The 14,179-nt window shown below is 40.5% G+C and overlaps 1 protein-coding gene across 1 annotated transcript; it reads left to right on the plus strand.

Moving 5' to 3' along the window:
- Positions 1-455: 455 nt before the first annotated feature.
- Positions 456-10,034, plus strand: LOC118431369 (neuroblast differentiation-associated protein AHNAK-like). The gene is made up of 10 exons (XM_035842505.1): positions 456-626; positions 968-3,531; positions 4,279-4,440; positions 5,314-5,424; positions 5,800-5,972; positions 6,310-6,420; positions 6,609-6,840; positions 7,264-7,360; positions 7,758-7,860; positions 8,432-10,034. Exons 1-7 carry the CDS (start codon positions 475-477, stop codon positions 6,696-6,698), a joined length of 3,363 nt encoding a protein of 1,120 aa, XP_035698398.1. The 5' UTR covers positions 456-474; the 3' UTR covers positions 6,699-6,840; positions 7,264-7,360; positions 7,758-7,860; positions 8,432-10,034.
- The last annotated feature ends 4,145 nt before the right edge of the window (positions 10,035-14,179 follow it).

The raw sequence follows: 14,179 nt of genomic DNA on the forward strand, positions 1-14,179 counted from the left end.
ATTTGTCATGTTAAGCTTGGAAAACTATATTTTCCCCCAATTTCATGTCATGAAACTCAGATTGTCTTACTTGCATGCATGGACTAGTTGAAATATGTGTCCTTCCAACAAGCCAATTTCTGTCCTGGGACAGAGGGATAGGTCCTGGAGAGGTATAAAATCTTTCATGTCTTGTTGCATCTGCAGCCAACATACTTGTCCAGCCTATACATGGCCCCTGTGACAGCAGCACCTCTTGGCGGTACAATGCTATTGGACAGAATTAATGATAAATCCACAAAGTTAAACAAGACATTCACAAAATGTTGACCTTTCATTTCTTGTTGCATCTGCTGCCAACATTCTCATGGTGTGTGTGTGTGAATATTGTTCAGCACCAAGGACAAGTCTGTTTGCCTGTGTGTGTGTGCCTTACGGAGGTGTTAGTTCTTCCATTTCTCGTGTCTGCAGCCGACGTTCTCATCCAGCCCGTACATGGATCCTGTGACAACAGCACCCCCTGGTGGTGCTGCAGAGACCGAGACTGCCGGGCTCGCCCCCGCGACGTGGGGCAAAATTGCCGCAGGGATCATCGGCGGAGCCTTGTTCCTCTGTGCACTCCTGCCACTGCTGTACTACTGCTGGAAGTGTGTATTTTTTGAGCTGTCATGTGTTAGGTTTTAACATTATCTAGTGAGTTAACACAGCAATTTTAGGATGGTGAAACTGTTTAAAAGTAGCTACAGTATTTGAGAATTCTTTCAATATTTCATGTGGATTTTCAGTTCTTTTCTAAATTTCAATCAATCTTTTCCAGGAATCAAAACACAATTCTTTAGGCCAAGTCTACTCATAATGGTGAAAATACATAAGAACGACTTCAACTAGCTAAATGGCAACAAAATGATCAACTGACCAACCCACTTATGTTCTGTAACCAACATAATGGAATTTTCTTATCAAGTCAATGTGATTTCATGTGTTGCAGAAAAAGAGGAGGTGGCAAGAAGAAAGACTCGTTTGATGTGGAGGGAAGAATGAAGGGCACAGGAGGAGTTTCTGCCAAGGCCGACATCCCGGGTGTATCCGCCCGAGCTGCCGTGCCCGGTGTCCAGGCAAAACTCGACAAGCCAGGTGTGCAGTCATCAGCAGGGCTATCTCTCCATCCTGGGGCACCTCCCGTAGTGAAGAAGCCCAAGGATTCAGCCAAGACGTCCTGTTTTGGGAAGAAAAAGAAGAAGGCGGGTGGAGGCATAGAGGTCTACTCCCCGGCTATTGATGCTCAAGCCGGTGGTGAGTTGAATGCTCCCAGTATGAACGTCAGAGGTCCTCGGGCAAACATTGATGCCAACGCTCCTCAACTTGAGGGAGACATAGATCTCCGTGGGCCTAACGTTCACATGAAGAAACCCAAGAAGTCAGGTGGTCTGAACTGTTTTAAGAAGCCAAAGAAACCTACAGGAGGTATAGAAATGGATGCACCTGATATGAATGTCAGAGGACCACAGGCTAACATTAATGCACGAGCCGGTGGAGATCTGAATGCCCCGAGTATGAACATCAAAGGACCGCGGGCAAACATCGACGCCAACGCACCTCGACTCGAGGGAGACGTGGATCTTCATGGACCTAACGTTCACATGAAGAAACCAAAGAAATCAGGCGGTCTGAACTGTTTCAAGAAGCCAAAGAAACCTACAGGAGGTATAGAAATGGATGTGCCTGATGTCAAAGGAAAGGTGTCTGGTCCCAAAATGCCCGATGTAGACGTCAAAGGTCCACAGATGAAAATGAAAGGTCCAGAGGTGCCGGATGTCCATATGAGAGGTCCTCATACGTATGTCAACGTGGATGCTCCAAAAGTACCAGCAGTAAACTTGAAATCAGGTGACATCGACATTGATCATGAGTATGAAGACATGGACATCAATCTGGAGGGTCCTAAAGCAAAGGGAGGCTTTAAGATGCCTGATCTTAACATCGGAAAACCAAACATGCCGGATTTCAACCTCAAGGGTCCAAAGGTTAAAGGGCCTGATGTGGATATAGATGCAAATCTAGATGCTGATGTTGATCTACCTGAAGCTAAGGGTGGTTTCAAGATGCCTGATCTTAACATTGGGAAACCGAAGATGCCAGATTTCAACCTTAAGGGTCCTAAAGTAAAAGGTCCAGATGTTGATGTAGATGCAAATCTACCATCTGCCAACTTAGATGCTGATGTTGATCTTCCTGAAGCTGAAGGTGGTTTTAAAATGCCTGGGTTTAACATTGGGAAACCAAAAATGCCAGATTTCAACCTGAAAGGCCCTAAAGTAAAAGGCCCTGATGTAGACATGGACATGGATGCAAACCTACCATCTGCAAACTTAGATGCTGATCTTGACCTTCCTGAAGCCGAGGGTGGTTTCAAAATGCCTGGGTTTAACATTGGGAAATCGAAAATGCCAGATTTCAACCTTAAAGGTCCTAAAGTAAAAGGCCCTGATGTAGACATGGACATAGATCCAAACCTACCATCTGCAAACTTAGATGCTGATCTTGACCTTCCTGAAGCTGAGGGTGGTTTTAAAATGCCTGGGTTTAACATTGGGAAACCAAAAATGCCAGATTTCAACCTTAAAGGTCCTAAAGTAAAAGGCCCTGATGTAGACATGGACATAGATCCAAACCTACCATCTGCCAACTTAGATGCTGATCTTGACCTTCCTGAAGCTGAGGGTGGTTTCAAAATGCCTGGTTTTAACATTGGGAAACCAAAAATGCCAGATTTCAACCTTAAAGGTCCCAAAGTAAAAGGTCCTGATGTAGACATGGACATGGACATGAATGCAGAATTACCATCTGCAAACTTAGATGCTGATGTTGACCTTCCTGAAGCCAAGGGTGGTTTTAAAATGCCTGGTTTTAAAATGGGAAAACCAGACATGCCAGACTTGAATCTGCCCTCTTTCAAGGGTCCGAAAGTCAAAGGTCCAGATGTTGACATCGATGCAGAGTTACCAAGTGGATCCATAGATGCTGACATGGACCTACCTGAAGCCCATGGGGGTTTTAAGATGCCAGGCATAGGTTTCTCCAAGCCAGATATAGACTTAAAGGCACCAAAGATGCCAGGTATGAACATAAAGGGTCCAAAGGGGAATATCGAAGGAGGAGTTAACGTGAAAGCACCAGCTATCGAAACAGAGTTACCACGAGGAAAAGCAGAGTTCGGCATCAAGGGACCGCAAGCTCCAAAGCTGCATGCCCAGGGCCCGTCCTTTGACGTTAAAGGACCCAAGGCTCCCAGCATGGATGTTCGAGGGCCTCGTGTCAAGGGAGGAATAGACGTTGACTCCCCAAAGGTTGATCTAAAGGGCAGGCCAGCTGATGCCGCCAAGGGTGGCTGCTTCGGTGGGAAGAAGAAACCGACAGGAGGCGTCGATGTTGACTTGAAGGGACCCAAACTCAAGGGACCCAAACTCAACACAGGAGATGTTGATGTAGACTTGAAGGGACCCAAACTCAGGGGACCCAAACTGACCACAGGAGGTGCAAGCTTCAGCATGGGTAAGTCAATGTCCCTATATGCGAGTGATAATGATGTTATACTGGTATCTTTGGAAGGAGTTCTGTAAGTTGGTTTTTGATGTCATGAATTTGGGAAAAATGCATGTGAGTGGTACTTACATTGTATATCTGTCTTATAGAGAACTTAAAGATCAGGAAAATTTAGCTATAAATTTTGTAATAACAGTCAGAGTTTGTTGGCCAATATCTTGCTGCCTAATCGCATGACCAATAGAAACTTAGCACAAAAGAGCTACCATGTATACTAAGGCTGAAGGTTAAACATGACAAAATCCACAAAACCATCTATGTAAGGGGTGGGAACCGATACAGTGTACTGGTATAAAACCGTTTTTTCTTGTTGGACCGGTCTGGAAAAAAACAGACCTGAAAAAAATCAGTGGACCAGATGTAGGACTGATTATAAAATGAATAAGATTATACCATCACTATAGCAGGTGTTAACAAAAGTGAAGTAGTGTAGAGTTGTCATTTTTACCAAGTTTCTACTGTCAAACTTGGTCTCACTTAACAGAGGCAGTTAGCATTGTTTATGTAAAGATATGATAATCCACCAAACAGATTCCTTTGTAGCAAAATGGACCCATTGTTTTGCACATCGCCCATTCAGAAACAATTAGGTCCAGGTTCAGGTCTGGACCTGATCCTCTGGACCTAAATGTACCTGTACCTGTACCTAAATTTTCTGTACCGGTACCCACTCCTAATCTTTGTGCCTTTCTACAGACAACCCAGCCTTTGACGAAGACATTTCAAACCATATCATCTCATGGGACGGGGTGAACCTTGACCCTAAAGTGCTGGGAAAAGGAAAGTTTGGAGAGATTAGGAAAGGAACAGTCAAGAAGGATGGAGTGATGAAGCCAGCTGTGATCAAGATGTTGAAAGGTATCATCCATATTGCTTTTGTCTGACTTTGGTACCCTCTGGTAGAGATTAAAGTAAGGACCTTTGTTGCAGTAAAGCTGTAAATTTGTGGTTTTGATGTGGTTTTCTTTTGTGACAGAAGGGCAAAGCAGGTTACTTTCCACTTTGTTTTGAATTGATAGTTTAGACAATTCTGTTGGAAAGTAGTATAAAATTTGAAGTGGTGTTTGTTGTGTCAAAAATTTGAGATGGAAAGGTAACTGCAAAAATACACCCACTGTAAATATTTCAAGATTACAGTAGTACTTGTTACATTGGAGCACAGTGCCTCTTTTGAGCTTGCTTGAAGCCTCTTTATTACTGTACCTCTCCATGTTTTCCTACCCTCCATTGCAGCAGTCATGATCAGGACATTCTTATCCAGGTTTGTGTCTGCTACATATTGGTTGATGTAGTGTCTACCAGGTCCTTTGAAGCTTCTCTTTCTCTTCTCTTTATATTATGAATACCTTATATTTGCTTTTGCCATAAAATGAATTGCAGTCTACATTCTTTGTTGGTTTGATCAGTTAGGTAATGCTTTTGAGTCAGATTACTTTTGATTCCAGTAAACATGTTGAACAGTCTGCAGCAGTTTGAATCAAAAACTGTCAAAAAGGCACTGAGTATGGTCAAACCTTTCTGCAGGTACCAGTCAAGAGGCTTGAAATACCTCTGAAAAAAGTATGGTCACACCTTTATGTTTGTACCAGTCAAGAGGCCTGAAAGAATGGTGGCAATGACAATTAGACACTTTATGCTTGGTTCAATAAATGGTCTGGTGGTTCTGAATATTCAGAGATGTTCACTTTATAAATTAAAGTACCAGGTTTAACTGTATTTCTTCTTCCACAGCTTCTGCACCACAGAAAGATCGTAATGACTTCATCAGTGAGCTGGATGAGATGACCAGAGTAGGAGATCACCCCAACCTAGTCAACCTGATCGGCGCAGGGCAGCATGATGGTAATAATTCTACCATTACGGATTTCATGTCTAACAACAGCCGGTACTTAGCACCAAGGACATGGACGATGATAACGTAAATTGGCTATAAATCAGCACAAAGTGGCAACAAAATCTACTTATAAGGAACATGGTTATGGTCAGTCTTAAACTGAGATGTTGCAGCTGCAACTACCATATAACCTGTTTATCTCTTGTGCACTATACCCCTTCACCCAGTATTCCAGGGTTGTGGGGGAACTGCATGGTGGAATTGGTTCCACTGTCTCCATCCCATTTGGTCCTGTGTCATCGGGTGGGATGCTGCAAAGCTCTTTTGGTCTATTTCTTTTCCACTCCATTCCTGTTTATCTCTACCTCCCTGTTTGTACCCAGGAAACATGTTCATGGCGCTGGAGTTGGCGAACAAGGGAACCCTCCGTAGCTACCTACGGGAGAGTCGGCACCCCGGGGAGGCTGACGGACAGATCTCCACCCTCTCCAGTCAGCAGCTGTTACAGTTTTCCAAGGAGGTGGCTGAAGGAATGCAGCAGATATCCAGAAAAGGGGTGAGCCAGATCTTATTCTTGATTAGGCTATAAAAGTTCTGAAACTTTTTAAAGGGATAATCAAAAACAGGGCTGGGAGGAAGGACTAAATCTTAGACTATGTTCACTTCCAAACTGCTCTGTTTTAATGTTGATTTCCCAATTCAGTAGCCTTTAAAAAAATCTGTGAAGAAATAGTTGATGTGGCCTGAAAGAGAGAAAAGATTCAGACATCTGTTTTCCATTTGATTTACAATTCTGTATCAAGTAAATAATTGTACAAAAACAAAGTACACTCTCACAAAGATTCAGACATGATATTGATAGTTTGATGCTAATCTTTTTCTTAATCCTGCAGATTATCCACAGAGATTTATCAGCCAAGAATGTCCTTGTGATGGAGGAGGGTAGTGTGCCAGTCTGCAAAGTGTCTGACTATGGCTTACCCAGGATGGTCAAGGCAGAGAAGGTACAATACAGAAACTCAGTACTCTGTTTTGTGTCCATATCTGTGTATGTGTAACTTTTTAGAGAATAAAAAGATCATACTCATCTGCAATACTCATCTTTTTCTTCATTCATATCTTAACAATCTGTCTTCTTTTCTATTCTTGCCTCAGCATAATCAGTACACATATTTTCAATTCCTTTTTTCAGAGGCACGTCCCGAATCGCTGGATGGCACCTGAGTCATTGTCAAACAACACCTACACCACCAAGACTGATGTGTACGTTCAAATTTCATAGCTAAAATTCTTTCATCCCTTGTAGCGACATTAAGTGAAATGTCTATCCAGCCAATACAGTATTATGTGTACTAATTACTCTAACTGCTATTTCTGTTGCAGGTGGTCGTATGGTGTTGTTCTTTGGGAGATCACAACACTTGGTAAGTGGACGGAAACATTGAACATCAAATACACAATATGGTTTGTAGTTCAGGCAGCTGAGTTAAGGGGCCTTTGGATAACTAAGAACACTCATGGACGAAGCAGTCAGTTCAGTTCCCCTCAGAAAGCACAAATCGTCGCAAACTTGCCGTATTCAAGAGGAAGATAAATCAACACTACGTCTTCATGTTATAAAAGAATAGTGCAGTTTGTTAAATCCCTGACAAAGGTAGCCAAAAGGTACTAAATTTTTCGCAGATAAAAATGGATCATTTAATTGTGTACCTAGGATGAAAATTTTGCTACTGCTATTGTAATAAGTTAGGAACTATAATAAAGAAAAAATGAAGAAGACAGTCACCTTCACTAGTAAGCATTACTCTACATTGACAAGTACTCATTACAGATGACCTTGTTTCCAGGTGGGACCCCCTACAGTGAGCTGGAGAGTGAGGACCTGACAAGCATGATTCCTGCTGGCTACAAGCTAAAACAACCCGTCAACTGTCATGATCATATGTAAGTCTACAGTTCTGATCATGAGCAAAACTTAATGCAAAGTTGAATTGTGTTTTCATTGGAAACATCTCATGTAGCAGTGGAACTTACATGTACTAAAAACCATTAGACCTGTAACAAAACCAAGTTCTGCTATAGTGCCAAGGAAAGTTGCTACAGGGCCTAAAATTGACCTAAATGACATTTGCCTTTACAAGACCAATCTACAGACAAAATACTATCCTAATCCATTCATATCTTAAGTAACTGTTATTGATGTCCAAAATATGCAGAAACACAGCAGAAGAACAGACACAACAGGAACAGTGCCTCCTCTGAAACTCCCTTTCACACTCACAGGTAATGAAGAATTCTTCATCATACTTAAAGTTTACTGTCCTAATTTCTGTCTGTGCAGGTACATCCTGATGAGGCAGTGTTTCCGTGACGACCCTGAGACACGCCCCACCTTCCCACAGCTGGCCGAGACCCTGAAGGAAATGGAGGCCAACAGCGATGAGGTAGGGACTTGTCACTTTTGACATTGACCATTTCTTTCACTGTAAATGCATTCAAGTTCCTATGGATTTAATGTCGGGGTAGTGGGAAAATGGAGTGCTAACACACAACACACATGCAAACAGACCTGTCCTTGGTGCTGAACACTTGTTCCTAGTGCTGATCATGCAGGTATTCTAATTTGCGGAAGGAGGAAAATGGAGTTTTTGCGGTGGTTTTGAGTTGGCGCAAACTTGAATGCATTTACAGTACTGCACTGTAGTCACATCATTTCTTTTCTAATATGATATGAAATACCTCTTTAGGATGTCCTTCTTATGTTGCTACATGTATATTTAAGTTTCCTGAAACTTGGTTGTCAAAACTATTTAATGTATTTGGATATTAGCCGTATTTACAGTTGAACCAATTTTCCTCACCTGTCATATTTCTGCTACCTTCTTTAGGGCAAAGCATGTATCATTGATACATTGTTACTATAATGTCCACTTTTTCTTCATAAGCTCTAATCCAACATTGTCTCTTTTTAAAGTGGACTGTGTGTTTGACTTTCAATTTGAAATCTTCCCCCAGACTTACATCGATGTCGAGGCAGACGACAGTTTTGAGTATGAGCCAGCGGATCCGAGCAAGGATGATGACTAGAGAAACCACTTAGCAGTGCCTCCTGGTGACTAGTTACTGCATTGCATGGTCAACCTACAGTCAAACCTGTCTATAGTGACCACTCATAATGACTGAAAGAAAATGGTCATTTTATAAACTGTTTGGGGAAATTAATGCATGGGTCAAAGGAAAAAAACAATTCTAACAGACCAAAAAGTGGTCCCACAGAACAAGTTTCACTGAATTGCAATATTCCATAATAAACATAAGAAATGAGCTTTCAAACTGTTGAATTTGTGTAAAGGTAACTATGTTTGTTCTAACTATAACCTACAAGTATGTTAGGTATTACTGACCAACTGTTACAGTCAATGCTGAATATAATTCAATAATTTGTGTTTCTGTTTGAAGACTCGTAGCATATACGGCTAAGCATTAAATTTGTAAGCGCAACATTCACAAAACAATCATAGATGTTGGCTAAGGTGTAAAGAATCATTGTGGGACTGACCAAAAAGAGAGAAAGGGTTATTTTAACTGAAACTCACTTTCCATCTGCTTCTAACTCTTGTAAAGATGAACCTTGTTGTAATGTATTGTATTCACTCATATTTAGCTGCAAAAATAACTGTACTATTATATATAATACATACATTTACAGGCATGTTTTGATACACATGTACCAGTGCTACTAGAATCTAAGCTCAGAGGTGATGTAAAAAAAGACTCTTACAAGTGCTTTCATCATGTGTTAGACGCATCAAGCTGATTTAGAAATGTAAAGAGGTAAATAGGTCTATTATTGCAGGCATTGTCTGAATATTTGATTGTATATTGTTGAATCATTACAGGTAATCTATACATACAAAACACACAAAAAAACTTTTAGATTCATATTTTTCAGAGTCATGCCATGTGATGAAAATGTGCCAATTGTTGGACACAAGCATTATATAACCTGCTTATACCGTTACCTTTATTTTTCTATGTCCGATGACCTTAATGACCTTTAAGGACCTTAATGACAGCATGGTGGCTACTTGTAAATCACACTGACCATATAACATAGAAATAAATTTACTTCACATTGATGTTACATACAGTGAAGTACAAACTTTCAAAATAAGTGATGAAAATAACATATTACTAGTAAGCTTGTATTTATATTCATAAAGCTTATAACACTGAGCTGCATGGAATTGCATATGAATTGTCCTATATGGAGAATTAAATATATAATGTATATAATGCAAGCAGGTCACTGGAAATTTTATAATCTGAATGGGCTAAGGTTTTATTATTGTTAGATATTGTGATATTAGAATTTGTATCAATTTTTGTCTGTTACCAATATATGATTGTAATACGTGCATGTATGCTGGCAACAGTCTTCCTTACTAGACATACTCCATGACTTTGTTCTTTATCAAGTTTATGTAAAACATTTATTTTACTAGTATTCTATGAAGGGGTGACAGGATTTCCATGAGTGACTTGTTTTCCTTGACAAATCCCAATCGATATTATCTATATGCTGATCAATGAGAAAATAAAGTCTTGGACCAATGAACATGTGTATGTCTTGACTCTGACATGTCCTCAAGAAAGCATAATTTACATGCAGGGTATGGTAAAATTAGGAAAACAACTGGGAATTAGATGGAGGGGAATTTAGTTTTATAGGCACATAACATTCTATCAATGGATGATTGCCTTTGAAGAAACAGAAATGTTTGAAATATTAACAAAGAAACTCTCTTTGTAACAATTTCTACAGAAAGTTTCAGACAGCCCAAATGAGAAACTTCATAAGTGAAACGATTAATTCCTGATAGATTGTGATAATTTTAGAAAGTCGAGATTACCTTCAATGTCAAGAACAACAGCGAACCTTAAGCTCATCCCCTGTCACGCCCCTATTTTGGAACCCCCGTTCCGAAAAGGCCCGTATCTCGCGAACGAAGCGTCTCTTATAATTCCTAGATTTGGCCCTTTCGCGACCGGGCTCTTCAAAGTCAATCATTCCTGAAACTATCCATTGATAAAATGTTAAGTACCCATAAAAGTAAATTGATTAGGAATAATCAATTAACAATCAATATAACGGAGGTTATATACAACTATACATTGCAATGATGATAGATTGCAAAATTCAATAGCAACACCTAAATTGCATCAGTAACATATACAATGCAACGTGAAATACGTCTAACATTATGTGACAAAATCTACAAGCAGACTATTACAAAGGGCAATCCCTGTAACTGAAGAATGTGCACTACAGCTCAGACAACACAAGTGATTACAATGCACGTCTAAATGTGTTTAGAAATATAGATCATACTTCGGATTGGACACACATGGTATAACAGACAATAAATCCTTTAGCACTGCACTTTCAAGAAGCACACTGTACATGCAGATTGTCTTGCTACAGGATGCGATGTAACAAGCAAACTTCTACACTTGCTCTTTTAGAAGTTAGGTTTATCTTGTTTCAGAGGCGGTGTAACAAAAATCAGTTAATCAAGTGGCTTCTCCTAGCGACCCAGTTTATATTGCACCTTTAGATAATCCACACACCGAGCAGCTTTTGGAAATCAATTTATGATTTGCTGATAAACAGACAAAACACCATAATGATTTTATATATTAAACGACTCTTTGTTTCATAAGAGATGACTGATATTTTGATGGGGTAGCCTTTCAGAAAGAGACAATTGACAGGAGATGTGCACTTGATTACCTCTGTTGGTAAATGCAAAGCAAACATGTAATTTCTGACCTAATATGCAATTGTTTTGTTTGAGAATTGTCTTAGATATTATTATTCTTGATTTTAGATGGTCGTACGTTCGAAATTCAAGTCAAATAAACATAAAAATTAAAACCCTTTGCGAGCCTTTCACCATATCCCCATTCCCGAAAAGACCGAAATTTGGCAATTTGACGGTCGCTTTAACAGTTTTTACGGCGCGGCCGGGAGCGGTACTGCAGATTAGGCTCTGATAGGGTATACCGTACTGACTTGTAAAAATGTGCTAATATAGAATGTACTGGGCTTAGAGCCAATGAACACTTCCCCAAACGGATCCATAGATCTTCCCTTATATTTAGAATGACTAAAATGCTTCTAAAAGCACGAGTCACAGAAAAGTGATCGATTCTTTAGCGCCGCGCGAGTAGCCCATGTAACACCGTGACCGCCATTGGAAGCGCCACCTACATTCATGTATACATCTTTCCCTATGCATATATGTAAGTAGATATATGTGGATATACTAGTATCCTCTTTCCTTGGATACATTTGGCCTTTCCTTCAACTATTCATCTGCTTATATGGCATAAGAGCAGAAGCCCTGTCGTCACTGACAGAAAACATTCCGATCTTTAACCCCAACATATGGTTGGAAACTTCAACTGATTTAAATTTCTTTTACTTCCAACACAACTTTGGCCTTTTACTTGATTATTTATCCTTGTAGTTTTGTTGCTTAGTAGTTGTTACCGTGTATAGTTGTAGCGTAAAGTTCATTCATTCATTCATTATATTTACTTTCACGGAGCGGACTGGTTTGGATCCATTTCTTCTTCTTCTCTAAACAAATAAGGTAAACGATTGGAGCCAGAGGGCTGTCACCATAGTTACTGGTAAAGTAGCAGACCCCTCTTTTGTGTAAGAATAGTAGAGCAGTATTCTACGAGGCTAGACCACGTGAAGGTAAACAATATGTATTTGCTTGCAAATGTTGCCTTTCTACTTCTATTTAGTATTAGAAGTACACTAGGAGAAACCAGATCTTCTGTATCACTACATTGCAAACTATTTGACACATGTATCCTACCGATTTTATTGTATGGATCTGAAGTCTGGTGCAGTAGCAAACTGAACGACAAATCCCCGTTAGAGTCCGTTCATCTGAATTTCTGTAAGTACATCTTATATTTGACACATGTATCCTACCGATTTTATTGTATGGATCTGAAGTCTGGTGCAGTAGCAAACTGAACGACAAATCCCCGTTAGAGTCCGTTCATCTGAATTTCTGTAAGTACCTCTTATATTAGGTGTTCGAAGAAACGCTAGTAATTTTGCAAGTAGAGCGGAACTGGGGCGTTTCCCCTTGTGGATTGAAGCTCAATGCAGAATGTATAATTATTATTTTAGACTAGCCAACGAAGTGCACACAGATAGTCTTCAATATGAAGCTTATATGGTACAGCAGGAACTAGATTGCCGTAAAACACCCTGTTGGCTATCTGACGCCGGTAAGGAAACTCTTAGAGGAGTCCGGCTTTGCCTACCTGTATATAAACGGTCACTCTAACGTACCCACACATCTAAATCAACTTAAGCAAAGGTTGAAAGATATCTTCACCCAAAGATTTCATTCAGAACTGCAAACAATTGGACGAAAAGAAAACCAAATTGAGGACATACAAAACATTAATGACAAAGAAACATATGGCAGAGAAACATATCTTAGCATCTCAAGCTTTGAACATCGCAGAGCTATGTGTAAATTTCGCATAAGTGACCATCCATTACATATAGAATCCGGCAGGCATAACCGTACTCCTTTAAATGATAGAACATGTAAATTCTGTGACCACGTGTATATCGAGGACGAGACACATTTTTTACTAGATTGTACATTATATGAATACGAACGCCAATCCCTATTCAACACTATACAAATAGATGATAATCATAAGAAAATGTCAAAACAAGACTTATTTAAGTACTTGATGTCATGCACGAACGACCATGCTATTAACGCAATATGTAAATATGTATCCATGTGTTTCAAAAAGAGAGAAGAACAAGTTAGATGCAGCCATTAGCGATTGTAACACATACCCTTCCGTTTAGCCTTGTTTGAAATTGCCTAGTCTAGAAGCATTGTATGAGTTTAGCCTTTTCCTCTGCATCCATAAGACCACTTGTGCTCCTTTTGTGCATTTAGCCCTCGGGCATGAATATGCAATAAAGATTATTATTGTTATTATTATTATTACACCGGTTGGCGTGGAAAGATGGTCACAATACTTTCTTCATTGATCACCACCAACTGCCCATCCCGTCCCAAGGCCACGCCCCAGGGTTCGGTAATGCTCGCGAGGGTGTGGACAAAGTCCCCATGGCTTGTGAACATGTCAACCCACCCTGCCTTGGGTTTTTTTTTTTAAATTTTATTGCCCGTTACAATGATTCGCCCTTAAGTGTCCAAGCAAATTCCTCGTACAAAATGTCGATTTGTCTTAAATGTAAACAACCGTCCCCCTTGGGGATTGTACACCTGGACACTTCTTGGGTTAACCGTAACAAGGATGTTTCCCTTGCTGTCTGTGGTCACGTCTGTCGCCGCGTACAACTTTCTCTCCCGAAATTTTAGATGTAACGAGCTGTTCGGATGGAACACCAATAGGCAATACTTCACGCAATTGCGAGGCGACCACAACGACTTTGTGGTTGATCACGGCGAACCTGTGATGTTAAACATGGTCAACGGCTGCCCATCGCGACTGTACTGCACTACATGTACATTACCCTTCTTCAGCGGCGTTCCCATTACCCACAAGCGCCCCTCTGCGCCAAGCGCGACATCGTAGGCTTGCATTTTCCTCATGTCGTTCCCCGGGAGGTTGGTATGGAGGAGGCGGAGGATTTCGTTGTCAGCAGCTAGAAACTACTCATCCAAGCAGAGGTCGAAT

Source organism: Branchiostoma floridae, chromosome 15 (assembly GCF_000003815.2).
Source record: "Branchiostoma floridae strain S238N-H82 chromosome 15, Bfl_VNyyK, whole genome shotgun sequence".
Lineage (NCBI taxonomy): Eukaryota > Metazoa > Chordata > Leptocardii > Amphioxiformes > Branchiostomatidae > Branchiostoma > Branchiostoma floridae.